This window comes from Neoarius graeffei, chromosome 10, assembly GCF_027579695.1.
Source record: "Neoarius graeffei isolate fNeoGra1 chromosome 10, fNeoGra1.pri, whole genome shotgun sequence".
In the NCBI taxonomy this organism is placed as follows: Eukaryota; Metazoa; Chordata; class Actinopteri; order Siluriformes; family Ariidae; genus Neoarius; species Neoarius graeffei.
Genome location: NC_083578.1, coordinates 20,009,642 through 20,029,873, shown reverse-complemented (window position 1 = coordinate 20,029,873; position 20,232 = coordinate 20,009,642). Strand labels below are relative to the sequence as shown.

Here is a 20,232-nt window from a genome sequence, read left to right as displayed (position 1 = left end):
TCACGCTTAGGATGGGCGGGCCCAGGCTAAACCACTACACCACCGTAGCATTTCTTACTTGCAGTTCACCTTGCAGGCAGCAGAGGGCGCTACTTTAACAAAGCTGCTGTAACTCTAATTATATTATATTATATTATATTATATTATATTATATTATATTATATTATATTATATTATATTATATTACAACAGATGCAAGTTTCTGATTAAGAGAACTGGTTTGAGGCAACCTGTATGGATTTATCGTTTAAAAAAAAAACATTTATTTTGAAGTAAAGATTTATTAAAATAGCATTTTGTCTGTCTGTGTGTTCCCATTCTGCCCGTGAAAGAATTATACAAACACAGCAGTGTGACGTCAGTAAACCTGTGGGGATTCATTAATCCAGCGGTTTATTTCCAGCTGTGTTGGTGAATGTGGCTTTAAGAGTGGAGCATGTGGGTGTTTCCTCACTAAACACAACAGGCTTCTGCAGAGCGCCTTCTGCTTTCTCCTGCACAGAAAAATAACCGCTGAATTGAGCGAAGTGAAGTTAATATTGCTGTTTGATCTAAAAGTTGAGAATAATATGCTTCAGCTGAATGACACAGTGGAGCCGGAGAGTCCAGGGGCTGCGATTCTGCCCGCCGCCGGGGTTGAAGACGCGCTCGACGGGCTGGAGGTGGCGTTCAGTCCGGGGCCAGAGGCCCAACCTGTCCTCGGCTTCGGAGCTGCTGTAGCCTGCTGTTCTCCGCTCCAGAAACTCACACCTTTTCACGTCCACAACCCAACCATCCGTGCAAAAGTGAAGGATTACTTCGTGTTTAGGGTAAGAACCAGACACGACATTAATAAACAGTTTATTAATACAAACAGCCAGTGTGCAAAGCAGGGTAAATAATAACAACCGTCCAGATAGCGTATGCTAATCATCATCATCATCATCAGCTTCAGCTTTAAATAACTTATTAGCTCATAATAGCTGTTAAATACTTCGGATAACTTCTAATAAGAGTAAAATAATAGTATTTTGACTGAAATGGACAAAGACTTTCCCTTAAATTAAAAAAAATGTTCTTGTTTGTTACTCATGAACATGTCATCTTAGGAGTAGTTTAGCTGAGTTAGCAAAACATTAGCTTTATGTGCTTGCGTTTTTCTAGCTTTTAGTAAAATTTGGTATTTAGTGTAAAATTGCACTAAAGTGTATAAAATTGATTTTGTTTCATAATAAATCGACTTTATAGCACGTGTATGTATTTAAATAGCATATAGTCTTGTATAAATGCTAATTGTAGGGCTGTTTATTAGTACTAATGTGTAATTTGTAAAGGAGTTCAGCCTGACTGAAGACTCTTCCCTCCAGTTACTTTTGGTACTGGACTTACTACATTCTTTAAAATGATCTTTACTTTCTACTCACTATATTTTCAAACGTTTCAGTAAAATTATATATAGGTTGAAGGACCGCTTCATTGACAATTTGGGTTCTTTGTCTTATAAAAAGCTGAGGTTTCTGTGAGAGAGTTGGAGTGAACCTTTAGCAGTAGCTCATAGTTTGACTTGCAGATTAGATTTGTTGCTAAATTTGTATAAAATTTATGGCAAACAATTGATTTTAAATCCTGTTTGTTGCTGCAGGTTTGCTAGAATGTTCACTGTTTGCAGCAAAACTGCCCCAAGTTGCTATCTTATGTTTCTGTAAGGCAGTTAAACAATACAAACACTGCCGATTAAACACAATACAATAGATTTAATAAATACAACTGGATCAACCACAACAAAACACCCACTGTCATAACTCCAGTATTAAACCGTTACTCTGCAGTGTACCTACTGTAATCGACAACAGTTTATTACTGTAAAAATATTATTATAATACATGGGGCCAAATTACTCAGGCCCACTTTACACGGGGACGGTCTGAAACAAAAGCGCAAAAGTCCGTTTTCGTTCTCACTTTTTTCCGCGTCTACACGACCGTTTTCAAGGAGGAAATCTGCGTCTGTGTAAGTCTCATCTCATTATCTCTAGCCGCTTTATCCTGTTCTACAGGGTCGCAGGCGAGCTGGAGCCTATCCCAGCTGACTACGGGTGAAAGGTGGGGTACACCCTGGACAAGTCGCCAGGTCATCACAGGGCTGACACATAGACACAGACAACCATTCACACTCACATTCACACCTACGGTCAATTTAGAGTCACCAGTTAACCTAACCTGCATGTCTTTGGACTGTGGGGGAAACCGGAGCACCCGGAGGAAACCCACACGGACACGGGGAGAACATGCAAACTCCGCACAGAAAGGCCCTCGCCGGCCACGGGGCTCGAACCCAGAACCTTCTTGCTGTGAGGCGACAGCGCTAACCACTACACCACCGTGCCGCCCTGTCTGCGTAAATTTATGTTTTAAATTTACTTTAATTTTAACTTTATTCTATTTTATTCTTTATTCTATTCTGCTGGTTTCTTTTTTTCTCCTCCTATTTGAACTTCTACTTCATTTTATTATTTTCTTTTAATTCTTTTAATTCTTTTAATTAATTGTTTTAGAATAAAAATAAAATTATTTTATGTAATTTTATTTCTCTATTGTTTACTGTTTTTGTTTTTACTTCTGTAAAGCACATTGAACTGCCATTGTGTATGAAATGTGCTATATAAATAAACTTGCCTTGCCTTGCGTCTATAGAGGGTTCCCGCATGACGTCACCGCGCCGCGAGATTTCGGTAGTCGCCATATTGGAAGACCAAGTACACATCTATGCAAGTACATACATACATAAAACAAACTACACCTGAAATGTAGCCAGGGCTGGTTCTGCCCTAATCTGGACCCGGGTGCAACATCGCTCAACCCCCCCCCCCCCCCCCCCCCCCCCAAAAAAAAAAAAAAACACACCAGTCTAAATCAGGACAACCAGTGTTCGAACTACGGGGGTACTTGGGGGATCCGAGATCCCCTGAAACAGACATGAGATCCCTTGAAAACATGATTTGGGAAATGTTGGGGGGGGTCTCTAAAATATTGGCAAAATGATGTTTATTGACATAGCAATCGTGTGTAACGGGAAGCATTTGCATATCCGAAGTGTTGTGTTTACATCAAAGATAAAATAAACCGATATGACAACGACTGCTGCTGCCAGGTTGGTTGTTGAGTAGCCTGACTGTTTTTTTGTTCTTGCGTGTGGTATCATTGTTGACGCGAGGTTGTTTTTTGAACATGCCAATGCGGACACGATTTCCCCTGATGAGTTATGACTTCAGACGCGATGCGTGTGTGGAGGTGTGGAGTCCGCGTGATATGTGCGTAAGATAGGCTTCTCGTGTTTGGAGATCCGCGCTCCGAGACAAGCGCATGCACCCCCCAGGGAAAAAAAGGCACCCCCCAAAAATATCAGCATAGTTCGAACACTGAGGACAACCGTCACATAACTATAAACATTTTATATCAACTATTTTAACTAAATGGGCTATAATAAATAAGCCTGCAGGCAGCCACGGCGGGCTGCCTCAGAAAAGTAACCATTCAATGACAACTGAAAGCCTGCAGCCACGGCGGGCTGCCTCAGAAAAGTAACCATTTGTCCTACCTTAACTCGTTTTGCTTTTTCTGCCTCCTTTTTTGTATTTTCGACCCTGCGTTTATTTTCTTTCTTTTTCTGAAAACCCGATTTGTGTCCAGACATTTTGTTCTGCTACCAACGAACTAACTCGTCAGGTCTCGTCTCTCGAGTCCGCGATGAAGGGCAACAATTGATACATTTTTACAAACAGCCAATAAACAGCCAATAGGGAGGTTGCAACGTTCAGGCTCTCCTTTGCTCACAGACACTCAGTAATGCACTTATTCTCTGTCTCCTGGCAGAAAGCTCCTTGGTTTGCTTGTGTCTCAATCACAGCTGGTATTCTGTAGAAAGACTTCTTTTCACCTTTCCCATCAGCTTTGTTGGAACACCCTAACACAGCACAAAAGTTTACCATTGTAGGTTTATGATGAATCAAGTGCCTCGTGGGTTTAAATTCCGCGCGCTGCTGTTATTTCCCCCAATCACGAGTTTGTTGGTCTTCCAATATGGCGCAGGGTTTGTTTACTTCCGGTTTCCGGTGACGTCAGTGGGAAGGGTCTATACGGTGATGCATAAATGTGTGGAATTCAATTGGATGTGCATGCCAGGCGGTTAGGTGGTGCTGTGAAAGACCTCCGCTATGTCTGCACGCGTGCGCAACGTCTTCCGTCTTGTCTGATCTGCACATCTGCGTCGCGAAAACTTTGACTACTCTGGCTATGGCTACTCGTGAGGTTAAGAAAAACTTCCTCCGACGAATCGGTGTATCCAAAAATTCATAAAGGTAATTGCATACCCGCCTCTGTTCATTAACGGTATATGTGCAGATTCGGTATAGATGTTCGAAGGACTCCTGGACGTTTATTAAAGCTGCCAGAGCAGCTTGAAGGTCCGTTGGATCGATGTAATCAGACATGCTCTTACTGTTTTTACTTACTTTCTTACTTCCCGGGCTGGCATGTACAGTATATGACATACGTATGACGTAAATGCGTACCCGACGTGAGCAGATCCAAGCAGAGTTTCGCGTATTGGGTAGTTTAGACGGATATGCAACGGGGGCTGTTTTTAACTTATCCACTCTGGAAGGCGTTTTCAATTTTTTCCGTTTTTCAGCCTCGGAAACGCCATCCCCGTGTAGACAAAAGGCATTTCCGATAAAATATTTAGTCGTTTTTACCCAACAGCGTCCTTGTGTAAACGGGCCCTCAATTCTGATTGGTCAATCAAGGAGGGCTTTTTTTTTTCCTTCACACAGGGCTGTATTTCTGAAATGCTATTGGCTAGTTCATTGCTTGGTTACGGTTACAAAAATTAGCAAATTTTGTCAACAAAATGGCTGACTCAGCAATGCCACGTTTCGCTGTATTTGACAAAGAAATGACAAACCAATCAAAAGCTGCAAGCGAAAATGAAAATACCAAAAAAACTATGAATTTTTGGCTTTCCGTGTTTAAGAAATGGGCTGCAGAAAGACAAATAAACGGCTCTCTAGTGGCACCTGAATGCTGTGAGTTAGACAAGGTGCTGTCCCAGTTTTTTTGTCATGATGAAAGACGCTTTAGAAACTGATTCAAACATGCAAGATAGTCTTGCGCCCTGATTGGTTCAGAAAACGTGAACGACAAATGTTATGAACTTGAATGGCTTCTGAAGTATGAATTTGGTCCTATGTGTATTAAACAAGTAACCGTATGGTTCCTCGTAAAATTAAGGATCAATTTCACTTGTGATTTCAAAGTTTTGAAATTGCCCAAGTCGTGGAATTAATCCTTAATTTTACTCAGACCCATACGATTACCTATACTGATCGTCTGCTGTATAGAATACAAACTTTACAATATAATACTGTGTTCTGGATTAGTTCTAATAAAATACACTACCGTTCAAAAGTTTGGGGTCACCCAGACAATTTTGTGTTTTCCATGAAAAGTCACATTTTTATTTACCACCATAAGTTGTAAAATGAATAGAAAATATAGTCGAGACATTTTTCTGGCCATTTTGAGCATTTAATCGACCCCACAAATGTGATGCTCCAGAAACTCAATCTGCTCAAAGGAAGGTCAGTTTTATAGCTTCTCTAAAGAGCTCAACTGTTTTCAGCTGTGCTAACATGATTGTACAAGGGTTTTCTAATCATCCATTAGCCTTCTGAGGCAATGAGCAAACACATTGTACCATTAGAACACTGGAGTGAGAGTTGCTGGAAATGGGCCTCTATACACCTATGGAGATATTGCACCAAAAACCAGACATTTGCAGCTAGAATAGTCATTTAGCACATTAGCAATGTATAGAGTGGATTTCTGATTAGTTTAAAGTGATCTTCGTTGAAAAGAACAGTGCTTTTCTTTCAAAAATAAGGACATTTCAAAGTGACCCCAAACTTTTGAATGGTAGTGTACGTTCAAGGTTAAATGACGAGAATTATGCACGTAAGGCTAAATTTAATCAACAGCGGTGGGTTTCACAAAAGCCTCTTAACCTCCTAGGGCTTAGCGGTCACATGCGTGGACAGCACTTTATGGAAATTCGGAACAAGAATCCACATATGTGGACATACTTTTTCTCTAAAAGTACAGCTTATCAAAAGATGCTTAGTTTTTATTCTAATCAGGTTCTAATAAGCCCAAATAGCAAAGAGAAATAAAAAATGCATGTAAAAAAACAGCTTGGGCCTTAGGAGGTTAAAGGAGGACTGAAGGCAAATTTTATCAACAAAAGAAATGCAACAAAACATTCAGTAACGTCACTCTTGCACAGTGTAGTGTCACCAAAATGACTATACATCTGTTGTTTTATAGATTATTATAATACATGGGGCCAAATTACTCAATTCTGATTACAAAAATTGGCAAATTCAACTTTTAGATCAAGCACAGAGTTTTCTTGCATTTAGCGATCAGCTTTTGTAAAGAAGTTCCAATAAAATTTTGTAAACCACTTTCAAAATCCTCGTGCCGTGTCATGATGAAAGACGCTTTAGAAACTGATTCAAACGTGCAAGATAGTCTTGCGCCCTGATTGGTTCAGAAAACGTGAATGACAAATGTTGTGAACTTGAATGGCTTCCGAAGTATGATTTTGGCCCTATATGTGAAACAAGTAATCGTATGGTTCCTCGTAAAATTAAGGATCAATTTCACGCGTGATTTCGAAGTTTTGAAATCACTCGTGAAATTAATCCTTAATTTTACTTGGCCCCATACGATTACCTAGACTAAATAAACACAATTTTATCAACAACACAAATCAAACAAGTTTATAAAAAAAAGTTGACATTTGCCACTAGAGGAAAACTTGTTACCAGATGTTCGTCACCACTGGCAAACTGGTGTCAAACCACTAGTGAACATGTGTGCCAATAGTGGTAAACTCATTATTGCCAGGATGATGTTGGAAGTTGTGGCAAACTTGGGGCTATTTTTTGCCCAATTAAACTGAGCTGGTTTGAGCTGCAAACCAGCCATGAATTTGCTGCAAACATTTTTTTTTTTTCTAAGGGCTTTATTAACATTGTTTATATGTAACGTGTGTAAAATGAAGAACCAGTATAAACTGGGTGGGAAATGAATACAACTGGCTCCAGATTGTGTCTATAAAATGATTTGTGGCTTTAATGTCTCTACTAAACCTTTTTGTAACACACACTCCATTCTCGACAGTATATATGGAAAAAAGAATACGTGTGCTTCAGTGAATGGACCATACTGACTGTGCTGAAAGCTGCATCAGTGTAAACAGATGCCTCAAATGAAAGTGAGATTCTTCTGCTTTTAGTTTCCGCTACTTTCTAGCTCAGGCAGTGAGGCATAAAATGGCGCATCTGCAAGAATCGGTGTACGTTTGATGAACAACTTTAAATTCCGTTTTCTATCGTAAAGAATTAAGGTAGGTTTATCCTCCGGCTGATTCTAATGGTGCTATCTGAGAGAGAAATTATGGTTCACAATCCTACCATGGTGTAAATTTTGTATACAGTTGGTGAGAAGTTATTTTAAAAACCAGTAGGTAAGTTTACAGCATTTGATGTTTAGGTTTTTTTTGTTTTTTGTTTTCTTTTGTTCTCCAGCCAGGAACCATAGAGCAGGCGGTAAACGATATCCGCACAGTGGCTTTGCCTTCAGAAGATGGCGAGGTTCTGAGTGTGTGGCTCTTAGCAGAGTGAGTTGTCTTTTCTTTCATTACATCATGTCATATGATATTGGAAATGGATGGCATTTCGTAATTACCATAATGTGCAGTTTGATGAATCCCAAGTTTCAAGGGAATTGGCATGATTGTGCTACCATGTTACATAAAGACAGACAGAACTGGAGTGGTTTTGCTGAACAATAGACAAACCGCAAAGTGTCAGAGGGGAAAAAATGCAAACAGGATCAAGATGTGGTTGAGGACTGAATTTTTTTGCTTTACAAGACTGTCCTTGTCTCTGTGGTCCACATCATGGCCTTTTTTTCTTAGCTCACTCATTGGCTGTTGCTTTTAACAATTATCCTGTTATCACTCTGCATGAAATGCAAGACGTATGTATGTTGTCCATCATTAAAAAAGGTATACTGACTAGGCATGTAATGATGTGTTATGTGACATTAAACCATGATACAAATTTATGACCATTTGTATCATTTATGACTATCAAGTCCTCAAGCTAGCAGAGAAGGCACTTGAGGAGAATAGCCTCATTCCACCAATTCAGGATGACGACACCCCTCAACGGCTATCAAAGCTGCAGCGCTTATGAGGGCTGGACCGGCTTCCGACTCCTGGGTGGAGTAGAGACTGCTGGAGGAGTGGAGCCGCTCATGCACCACCTTGCACTCTTTCATTTTTTTCCCTTCCCCCTCCGCAAAGCCCTGCAGTTACCATCTCACCTGCAAGGCGTGAACCCGCCTCAACTGTCTCCGCACTGGATGGGGCAGGATCCAGTCCTTCCTTAAGACGATTGGAGCTAGTGAGGATGATGCCTGCCAGTGCAGTTGCACACAGACAATCCCCCCCCCCCAATCCTTCAGGAGTGCCCAGTCCTCAGGCCACCCCGGACACGGACACAGTCAGCTGGCTGGAGAATGCTGACATCTCCGTGTAATTCCGGAGGAAATTACACAAACGAACAATGACTATTTGAATCGATGGAAATAAAAAATGAATCTTGTTTAGTCAAGCTGCATAGTCCATTTTCCCTAGTTGTAATTACGTTGTTTGGACAGCAGAGGGTGTACAATAACTTAGAATACCAGGAATGTGGCAGAAGTAACACAGCTCTAAGGCTGTGAAAATACACACACACACACACACACACACACACACACACACACACACAAAATGGATCTAAAGGGGTGTTCACACAGCAACTTTTACTCCGGTGTAGCACCGGGGCTGCCCCGGTAGAGCGTTCACACGGTACAAAGTTATACTGGTGTCGCCCCTGAAAGCTGCTTAAACCGGTGCAAATCTAACCCTGCTCGGGAGGTGGTTTAAGAAATTTACTCCGGAGTAAATGCTAGTTTGCGGGGCAGCACTGATATAAAATGGGACATCTGAACGCTACAGGGGTAGACTCGCTACGCGTGAGCAGAGTTGATTACATACGGGCATTGCATAATTTGCATCCTGGTATTTTGTGCTTCCAAAATGGCGAATATCAACAACAACAACAGAACTGCGTGTCTTCCAGTGTTGCCAGATTGGGCGGTTTTAAGTGCATTTTGGCGGATTTGAACATGTTTTGGGCTGGAAAACATCAGCAGTATCTGGCAACACTGGTGTCTTCATCCACGTTGTTTTCCCGGCGCTCGGTGATGCCATGACAACCGGGAAAAGGAAGTACATTTTCACGCATGCGCATATTTCATTCCCGCATTATTACTATCGTATAGCACGGTCGCAAAAACTGCCTTGGGGATGCACCGGCACTAACACGCTTCTCTCTAGTAAGCAGGTTTGTGACATGTGAACGCTCCACAAAATTTACACCGGTGTAAGATATATCGCAACAAAATACATCGATGCAAATATGTGCCGTGTGAACACCCCTTAAAACGTGAAAGTGCTGTTGTGTGATTGACTGTACAAATAGATTTAATATGATATCGGAGCTCTTTTTACAGACTGCTGAAAGCTGGGCTGTTTCACAGTCAGGGTACCAAAGTGGATTATATGGAATGGATCAAGTATTACTGAAGTACAATAAGTACTTGTGAAGTGAAGATTAGCTCTGCATGAAGAACTAATTTTTTTTTTTTTTTTTCCCCCAAACCTTATTTGGTCCAGTTTGAAGAGGTTGCCAATCCTAATATTAAGTTATCTTACAGCCCCTGAATAGTTTAGTTGGAGCCTCATTTCATACTTGAAGAATTATTGCGAACAAAGGTATATTTAATAAGGTAACTTGTCTGTCAAAAATGTCTTCTCTGGTAATGTGATCCTTTGTAAAGTTTAAAAAGGGGGGCAGATCTTAGACAAGTAGCTTCTTTAAAAAAAAAAGTTACTTTGCATGCAATTTGCCAATAGGCTGTGAGAATTTTTCAGTACGGGGACGTTTCTGCTCAGTATTGCCGCTTTTCCACTACCAACGCGGCTGAGTTGGGCTGAGCCGTGCGGTGCTGAGTTGGGCTGAGTCGAGCTGAGTGGGGCTGTTGGAGTTGCATTTCGACTACAACCGTGCTGAACCGTGCTGGCTGGAATTGGGTGGACACATTGGGTGGAGTTAGCGAAAGTGGGTGGACGTCACGTGATGTCATTAGGCGGCGCAAACAGTGACATCAGTGACCTTTTAAGCGGGAGTCTCACGACCCGGATAGTAAACAATAAACATGGAGGACATGGAGTCATTAGTGTTGCTGGTCTTGGTGCTGTGGCTTGTTGACAACGCCAACAGATACTGGCAAGAGCATATAGATGAGGCGAGGCGCATAAGGCTTCAGAAATTCTCGTAATTCTTCTTCTTCCGGGTTTACGGTGTTTACAGATCCCAGCGTGCTCACGGGGCGTGTGTGGGCATGTGAGGACACTCCTCCTCACCAATCAGTGCACAGGGGAGTGTCTGCTCACGCCCCTAGCCCCACTCGGCTCGGTTTGGCTCGCTTCAGCCCCACTCCAAAACCGTGCGAGTTTTGGGTGCTGAGTAAGGCTAAAGCGAGCTGAGTTGTGCTGTTCTGAGGTAGTCGAAACGCGAGCCGTGTCGGGCTGAAGTGAGCTGAAAAAGGGTAGTGGAAAAGGGCCATAAATGGAGCTGGTTAACAGAGATTTGGTTGGATGATTGTGCATGAAAATGGGTGTGGCACTTTTGTTAACAACTTCAACCTGTATAAAATGGGTGTTTTCCATGTGACGCAGGATTGATCCCACGTTACGAGTTTGAGGGGTCTACTGTATACTCGTGACTGAACTCTGTCTTGGATACAGAATTCATGCACCTTTTTGTACAGTCAGTTGAATACAACTGTTAACTGATCATTGTCATTACACTGGGGATTTTTTTTCTTGCTGTAGTTTTGATTTATTTCTCAAGACCATTTAGGCTACATTAAAGCTGTGCATTTCTTTTGTCGGTCAGTATAGTTATCCCCCGCTGGCCAAAAGGCCTGAAGAGGGATTATGTCGTGGCGATGTCCATCCATCCGTCCTGGGAAGAGTACTCAACTTCTGAAATCAACTCCTCACAATTTGTGGAGGAATTTCACGAAACTTGACAAGAGGCCTTGTTATATGTCAGTAGTGCACATGTTGTTTTGTTAAGTTCTGTTGCATTTTACCCAAGTTGTGGCCCTTGATTAACAGCCTTGTACTTTCACAATTTCATGAAGGTATGTTTGCCTTCTGACATCAACTCCTCTCGCAATTTTTGGATGAATTTCTCGAAGCTTGGCAGAGGACCTTGTTATATGATGGTAATACACATATTGCAATTTAATTTCGCTTCTGAAAATTTTACCACAGTTTTGACCCTTGATTTAAATAACTTGTACTATGACAATTTCACGAGGGTATACGTTCTTCTGAAATCAACTCCTCCCTCTCAGTTTTTGGAGGAATTTCACCAAACCTGACAGGATTCTTTGTTACCTGTCGGTAATACGCATATTGCAATTTCGTTCAGTTCCGTCGCATTTAACCAGAGTTGCTAGCAGGGGATATTGTGCTTGTGGAGCACTCTTGTTTAGGTGTGATATTGAAGTTTGGTCTGAAGGGGGGTTGTTATTAAAAGCATTAATCCCTACTATAGGGCTGAACGATCTATCGTTTTCGACCAAAAACCGCGATCTCGGACAACACGATTTTGGGATCGTCAAAGCCGCGGGTTTTTCTCAGTGCTCCTAAACTGATCCATGTTTTGTTTCGTCAGTAATTTCACACATGTATGCTCTGCGTATTGCCCCAGCATGGTGTAAAAACACTGTGTCAGCTACCAATCAAGAAGCTGCATGCTGCGCGTGGACAGGTCGCGTGTTATCCACTCCAATCAGTGTAGCTGGTCGTTCAATTTCAGACATGGTTGAAGCGGGAGCTGAAGCAGAGTCAGGGGATTTGATCCCAAAGAAAAACAGCACGTCGGCCATTTGGCAGTATTTTGGATTTGAAGCCTCAGACGAACATTAGAAACAGGTGCTGTGCAAAACATGTTGTGCAAAAGTGGCTGCATCCGGTGGAAACACTACTAATTTATACCACCACTTGAAAGTTCACCACGTGAATTTGCATGAAGAGTGCATGGCGAAAAAGACCCATGAGACGTCTAGTAGTAGTGAAAGTACTTCGGCCAAACGGACAACAATTGCAACTTCTTTTGCCAGTGTAACTCCGTATGACAGAAGTAGCCGAAGACACAAGGAGAACTGCTGCAGTAACGAACTACATTACGAAGGGCATGGTGCCTGTAAACACGGTCACCAAAGACTCGTTTAAAAGTTTACTCCGCACAATGGATAAGAGGTATGTTCTGCCCTCCCGCACATACTTCAATCAGGTTGTTGTTTATTATAATTTATAATGCTTATGCACATTCTTTTACAAAAGTGCAATATTTTGATGCTGCTGAAACTCTCATCTCATTATCTGTAGCCGCTTTATCCTGTCCTACAGGGTCGCAGGCAAGCTGGAGCCTATCCCAGCTGACTACGGGCGAAAGGCGGGGTACACCCTGGACAAGTCGCCAGGTCATCACAGGGCTGACAGACACAGACGCTGCTGAAACTCGATTTAAAGAAAAAAAATCGTGGTTGAAATCGCAATATCTGCCAGAAAAATCGCAATTCAATTTTTTCTTAAAATCGTTCAGCCCTACCCTACTAACAGAGTGACCGACAGGAGCAGTCAGTCAGAGGAGAGAAACGGTGAGCGCTGAGAGCGTAAACAAGACTGCGAGTTTGATGATGTAATCCACATGATATGTTTTTCTGAAAGTGACTTGCAATCAAACCAGAAAGGGCGGTGATTCCAAAATCTTACTTCCTGCAACTTTATCATTTAAAATGACCTATTGCACAGCCAGCATAAATGTTCAACGCAAGACTGGTTTTGGAGGTTATATGAAAGTGTCTATTGTTTTATTCTAAACTCACGATCATGTAGATTTCAGCCAAGTCTGACCCGAGCTGCTGTACGTTCTCTTCCCTACAGAGTTGATCACTGGAACAATGAAAAGGAGAGACTGGTGCTCATCACCGAGAGGTGAGAAAGGAAGTTCCTCTTCACATGTCATGTGTTTAATCTACCAGTAGAGTAACCACTCTTCATATGCTGATGTCTGCTGTGTTGTGGTGTTTTGCAGGTCCCTTCTGGTTTGCAAATACGATTTTATAAACTTGCTGTGTCAGCAGGTCATCAGAATTTCCTTAAACGCAGTGGACACCATTTCAGTCGGAGAGTTTGAGTTTCCACCAAAATCTCTGAATAAGTAAGATCCTATGAGAGTGAAGAGAAGGATGTAACAATCATGATTTTGCTAAAATGACCTCGTGTTTCGAACACCCTCTGTGCCACATGTATAAAACTCCCCGGGGGGGGGGAGAAAAAAGTAACGCTTCTTTTCTAAATAACCGCACAGAGTTCCTGAGGACCCGTTTTGGTCTTTCACATGTTGAGCCAAATAACTGGACAGTGAAAGTGTCCTGGGGCTCTGTCATGCTAGTCAAACAAGTCACACATGGATTTGACCTCAATAGAGATCTTGCAGTCACGTGACCGGAAAGTACACAACCGCCATCTTGTCGGTAAAAAACACCGCTGAATACTGCTGCACTCGTGTACAGAATGGATCAATTTCAACCGACGGACTACACGGCTCATTTTTCTAATGAACAGATAACTAGGTATATGTCTAAAATAAACGATCTACAGATTTGTGACCCTTATGGCTTTCCGGACGGAGTTTTCACGACCGGATTTTGAACTGCCAGCGGAATACCCGGACGTGTATAATTACCTCATTAACTTTCCCTCGCTGTTCAGTGGTGAAGCACTGCGTGCTTATAAATCTCTGGACAGTTATCTCTACAGAAATTCAGGATTTGTCAGCGACTCAGATGTGGCATCTTGTAAACAAGAATCCTCATTGGGTGGGTAAGTCACTTAAGTATTGAGTATAGCACTGACCAGCCGATTATAGAATAGAATAAGGTAATTCCAAATCGTCCGTCTTGTTTACATGGGTCTGGCGTTGGAGAGATAGAGGCTTGGCAGTGGAGATTTGAGTGGCTGTTTTCTGAGCTTAGTCAACATGCCGGCTCTGCCTGCAGCCTCGCTTTTGCTTCCGCCCCCGGCGCCGCCTCCTTCGCTTTGCTTCCGATAACAATCCACGGAGACCCCGCTGGTCTCGCTATCTCGTCCGGAATGTTGTGCATGCGATGGAAATCGCTACAAACCGTCATTTTCTGCTGGAAACCAATGTCCAGTAAGTCCATACGGTTGTAGTGGATATTGAAGTCCGATACAGACGAACAACACGCAAAAATACACACAAAAAACATAAAAAACGTGCACAGGTAGGGAGAGCTTGTAGCCGCAGCCGTTGTAGTAGAATTGTATATAGTAGGGTTTTCCAGAAGAAAAGGTAGAAGTAAAAGCAGAAGTAGAACCAGAAGTAGAAGGCGGAATATGGCGTTTGACCGACAAGATGGCGTCTGTCACAATCTGGATCGGCTGTGACGTCACATGCAAGTGCTCCATAGCCGTTGTCCTTTAATGCAGGATTTGTCAGTGTTGTGGTGTTCTTGGACATAAAGCACAAAAGGCAACCACTGTATTGGACAATCTGTGTTTATTTGTAGATGTGATTTAATTTTTCATGATTACTCATTGTTTTTACCAGTTATTAATCACTCACAGCAGTGTGTAGTCATTTTAAAGTGCATATTCTGGACCAATTTGGTGTTTTGGTTTTTTTTAAATATGAAAGTATGTCCCTTTACACACTCATCCAGAAGGGTAATTTTGCACAAGGCCATCTGTCTACAGCAGAAAAAAATAAAATAACAAAACACGACTGGAAAAATCCCAAGGGAGTCTGGAGCCAGATTCATGACGTCACCTGCAGAAGCGCCAGCAGGCTGCGAGAGCTTTGCACAGTTTCAGTGCACAGCCTGTGTAGACCAAGCGCTCCCATTTCTCTCTCATTGTCCGGTCTTTTGGGAAACGATGAGTACTAATCCCATCAAGATTGGTGTTGCTACACCCTCCGACGATACATCTGTTAACCATTTTAATAATTACGCGATAACGTTGAAGAAATTTGCAGAAAACCACCAGGTCGTTTTCTCATAAACAAACCAGCGCTGACGTAGGATTCAGAAGGAGGCGTCCCGCGCGCGACGTCACTTTGCCAGGAAATCCAAATGCCAAATTTTTTCAGAGGCGGACCAATTCCCCTCAAATGGCTTGATTTCAACTGAAATTTTCTGGTATTGTGCAAGGTAAAAAAAAAAAAATTGTGCCAAATGTGACAGATATTTGACCAAAGTTTCATATAAAATAGAATTACATTGATCTTGCTTCTGAATTTACCCTTGATATGCACTTTAAATCCTGGATCAACTAAAATCAGACATTTGATTGTCTGTCTATAGGAGAGAGGGCAGTGGCGTTCGTGTGCATTGGGATAAACGGCCAAGGCCTTCTTTCCTAAACCGCTGGAACCCCTGGTCCACTGAGATGCCCTATGCAACCTTCACAGAGCATCCCATGGCACATGCTGATGAAAAGGTGGCTTCCCTTTGCCAGGTAAATTGACAAACCATATACTTAAGGTTTTTTTTTGTTGTTGTTGTTGTTGTTAAGTTTGAATTAAAAAAAAAATCTTCAGTAATTTTTAAACTGAGTATGAAAATGAGTGAGTATACTAATTTCCTTGCAAATGTCTAAACTGAATCTTACACACAAGTAGGGCTGGGTTCAAAAGATCGATCCACGATCCGATATCGATTCACGTTCAAAAAAAAAATACGAGATCAATCTCTTCCAGGTGGCTATAGGCATTATTTTCTCGACCGCGCAAGGACCGCTATAAAAAGCGGGTGCCGGCAAACGAAACCGAAACTTAAGAACGCGAGATGGATGAAGCTGCACAGCTAAAATTACCTGCCTGGCCTGAAGGCTGATGTATGGCATTACTTTGGATTCAAACGTTACGAGGACAGAGACGAAGTCGACAGAACAAAAGCAGTGTGCAAACTGTGCCACAGAGGTAAAATATAGTGGCAATACAACCAGTCTCTGCAACCACTTATCCAGGCACCACGCCGACACAGTTTCAGCTAAACCTGCGGCGAATCAAACTGCACTGGAGAAGGCATTTGGTGTTAAATTACATGCAGAGACACACATGGGGCTGTTCCTGTCAATAGGGACAGTTTTTACTTTAAAGTGACAATCCAGCAATATCTAAGTAAATCGATATCGAATCGGATCGTGACCTTATGAATCGGAATCGAATCGATCCAGGAAATCTGGATCGATTCCCAGCCCTACACACAAGCAAGTAAGTGTAGGAGCATACATGTCAACCTTTGGTCAATCAAACCTGTATAACCAACCTCCAAAATCCGTATTTCCCTTATAAAATCCTTATAAGATGCAAATTAAAATAATTTACCTAAAATTTGAATGATAATTAACAATGATATATCCCAGTTACTTTTTATTCAATATTAATAACAACAAACCTTCAGAATGAATACAAAGCTCCAATGTTTGACAAAAACACAGTGTCACTCTAATGTTCTGAATTGTACTCCATGACAGCTTTTTTAGCACTCTGCACCAGTACCTCACTAGGCTGCATGTCACAGCAAGTGTCTGTGTTGATCTTGCCGGAGTGCCCATTCAGAATCTTTTCAGTCGCTAGTGAAAGTCGCTCAGGTGGAAATGCGCGTTTCAAACAAAATGTTACTTCCCGGTTGGCGGGATTCTCGCAATGCGGTGTGCGCATGATCAAAAGTGGAACGAAGTCTCGCTACCACAAGATAACGCGCGATTTCATAAGACTCTTTACTGGCTGTCTGTGCTTTCTGTGGTGTACAGTACGTTTGTAAATGTTATGCGCTCTTTTATCATCGTGGGAATTGATTATAGCTCTAAATAAATATTGAAGTTTTTTTAAAGAATCCGTATAACTTTATTTGTACGCCCGTATACTATGTTTATTGAATCAAATCCGTATAAAATACGGACATTCCGTATAGGTTGACATGTATGTAGGAGGGTGGTGTTTCAGTGGTGAAGGTTTTGAGCTTCAAATTCCAGCACTGCCAAGCTGCCACTGTAGATCCTTGAGCAAGAGCCTTAATCTAAGCTGCTCATTTGTATCATGTTTCCATCCTTAATCACTTTGTATGAAAGCATCATCCAAACAAACAAGTGTAAGCGTACAGTGCACAGTTATCCTGCTGTGAGAGATCCCTGGCAAGCTGCAGTGACCTTCCTGTTTTCATTCTTCAGCTGGAGAACTTTAAAGTTCAGCTGATCCAGGCAGTAAAGAGAGCCCATAAGGAGTTTCCCATCCCGGGTCGGTCTAACGGGGTGCTGCTGCTGGAGCGGCCGCTGCTCATCGAGACCTACCTGGGCATCATGTCCTTCATCAACAACGAGGCCAAACTGGGCTACTCCATGACCAGAGGCAAAATCGGCTTCTAGTTCGTCACCACTAACCCGCATCGTTGCACTTAAATATGTCGAGCTCCATGAATCCCTTTTGTGTTGCTTGCTGGATTTCAGTGGGGTATGAAGCGTGCCCCTGTTCCCACCACCAATGTGACTCGCTGGCTCCTCAGCATGTGCCTGAAAACATCCAATGCCAACATCGATGCCTCTTTACTGGGCTTGTGCCATCCTGCTTTTTTTTTTTTTTTTTTTTTAAATATAAACAGGGTGTTTATGTGGGATTTGGAGTGTGCGATGCTGGTGTGCTTTATACGCAACACTAATGGAATAGGATGAAATATTTACCATAATCACCTTGGGTATTAGCCATAAAAAAAAAAGTTTAGTGTGTGACTTGCCACGTCTCTTTTTAGTAATGTGCTCTGTCAGGTGTTTAGGCTAATGATGGGGACAAACTGAAAATAGTAAATGTTGTTCGTCAGTGAACAGCTGAATAGCCATAAATTCAGTATTCCTCTAACATCAGAAAATATATAAACAGGGTTGTTTTAAACTTTAAATAGCAGAGGTACCAACATTTACAGCTTAGTCACTTTTGCTATTATGATACAGGAGACAGTGGACCAAATGGCAGTAATGATTCCAGTTCACTGAAGGGGAAAGGACGCACTTTTGTTTCTGGTAGCGGTTATTTTCACTTCATGGTCTTATGAGCCAGTAGAATCCAAGATGATGAGTGTGGTCTCTTTCGTTAATAATTAATTAGCAGTCACATGAGACTTTTGTCTTTTTTTTTTTTTGGTTGCCTGGTGCGTCTGGGCAACAGAAACAAATTAGCTAGCTAACTTTACCTCGACAGTCTCTCAGATCACACAGACAGCCTGTATGCTGAGCTGAGTGCGAAATCCAGACATTTCTGCATCAGTTAAACTGAAGCTGTTTGCATGGAGCCATTCTGCCAACAAACCTACATAAAACTTCTGACCCTGCCTGCTAGGATTTCCTTATTACTAATGTTTGCGCCTCTGATATCGTAATTATGAAGCGCTTTTTTTTTTTTTTTTAAATATTGTGGAATTCAAAAGGTAGCAGATAGGCGAAGGACTTATTTTTTTTTTCCCTTTCCCCCCCTTCCTTCTCCTCCTCCTGGGTTACACTGAAATGAGTTGTGTCATTGATAAGCTATAAGTAATTTGAAATGAAACGCCTGTTAACATTTCCTTATTCTATTTACCTCAGAAAAAAAAATTACAGTACAAAGCACTTATTATAAACACTTCTTAAATTAATTTTAAAAACCTACCATGATGTAAAGTTTGAAAACAAGTATTAAAAACGGGATGTTGTGTCAATTTTACCATTACGGTCACTGTTTTCTAAATTCTGATTTTTAATCTTACCATGTGTGTTTTGTGTGTGGTTTTTTTTTTTTCCCCCCCTCTCTCTCCGTTGAAGGATAATCACACTGATTCATCCATGTGTGAACTCGGCTCTCGTTAGCCACTGAAGGACTATTTGTTGACTCCTGTGTCGAGCAGTGTTGTGTAAATGGAGAGTTATGGAACCAGACTGCTTATGCAGTGAGTTTTGCATGGAGCTGCTCATAAAGAAAAAGGTGATTGATTATAGTGATAATGTACAGAAATAGAAAATCGTACACTGCTGAAAGCTTGATGTTGGAAAGCAGCTTTCACGGTGAAAGTTGAAGTTTTGTTCATAATAGCTTGAACTGATGAATTATGTATGCCCTTATTTATTAACTTAGTGCCATTCCACCATTGGATGTATTCTTTGGCATAAAATACAATATATTTTGACAACATATATAAATGGTATCACTAGACAGAGAAATCTTTTAGCTTCAAAATGATATCAAATACAATTTTTTGACAACGACAAGTATATTAATTTTGCGACCAGAGTCACCTACCCTTTTAATTTCCGCGCGTGATGTCATCGGCAGGTTCCCCTTGTGTACCACGTGACGTGGCACATATCAGCAATGGCGGATAGAACGCGATAAAAATAATACCAATAAATCTAGCTAACTGAAAGATTAACTCAATTTTTTTGGCCCCCATATACGAGGAGAAATGACTCTCACTTTGGGGGTTTCCTGGTCTAAAAATAGACCGACACGTGGTACACAAGAAGGGGAACCTGCCGATGACATCACGTTTCACTACCGCGTGGAAATTAAAAGGGTAGGTGACTTTGGTCGCAAAATTAATATACTTGTCGTTGTCAAAAAATTATGTTTGATATATCATTTTGAAGCTAAAAGATTTCTCTGTCTAGTCATGTCATAAAATGTATTGTATTTTATGCCAAAGAATACATCCAATGGTGGAATGGCACTTTAAAATCCTCTGTGAATGATTTGCATATTTATCTCTAGAATTTAAAACGTGATCACTGATTTAATTTTGGAAGGAAAGGGTTAAGTTTAAAATGTTAGGGTTTTTTTTTTGTCTATTTACACTTTCCACGATTTTCAGTCATCAGTTTCATACACTACCCACAATGCCAATCAGCTACCAGCAGTGCCACTGGGATTTAGCCCTCGCTCCAAAGAGAGCG

General features: G+C 41.6%; 1 protein-coding gene across 1 annotated transcript; it reads left to right on the top strand.

Annotated features, from left to right (window-relative positions):
- Positions 1 to 422: 422 nt before the first annotated feature.
- On the top strand, positions 423 to 17,903 carry tprg1l (tumor protein p63 regulated 1-like). The gene is made up of 6 exons (XM_060931484.1): positions 423 to 809; positions 7,628 to 7,719; positions 13,177 to 13,227; positions 13,328 to 13,453; positions 15,621 to 15,774; positions 17,491 to 17,903. Exons 1-6 carry the CDS (start codon positions 570 to 572, stop codon positions 17,683 to 17,685), a joined length of 858 nt encoding a protein of 285 aa, XP_060787467.1. The 5' UTR covers positions 423 to 569; the 3' UTR covers positions 17,686 to 17,903.
- Positions 17,904 to 20,232: the final 2,329 nt, after the last annotated feature.

What these genes read in the sequence shown, in the direction of transcription:
- tprg1l (XM_060931484.1), top strand. Translation starts at nt 570, where the DNA reads ATGCTTCAGCTGAATGACACAGTGGAGCCGGAGAGTCCAGGGGCTGCG. An exon ending in AGTGTGTGGCTCTTAGCAGA is followed by an intron (nt 7,720 to 13,176) that starts GTGAGTTGTCTT and finishes TCTTCCCTACAG; the next exon opens with AGTTGATCACTGGAACAATG. An exon ending in CCACCAAAATCTCTGAATAA is followed by an intron (nt 13,454 to 15,620) that starts GTAAGATCCTAT and finishes GTCTGTCTATAG; the next exon opens with GAGAGAGGGCAGTGGCGTTC.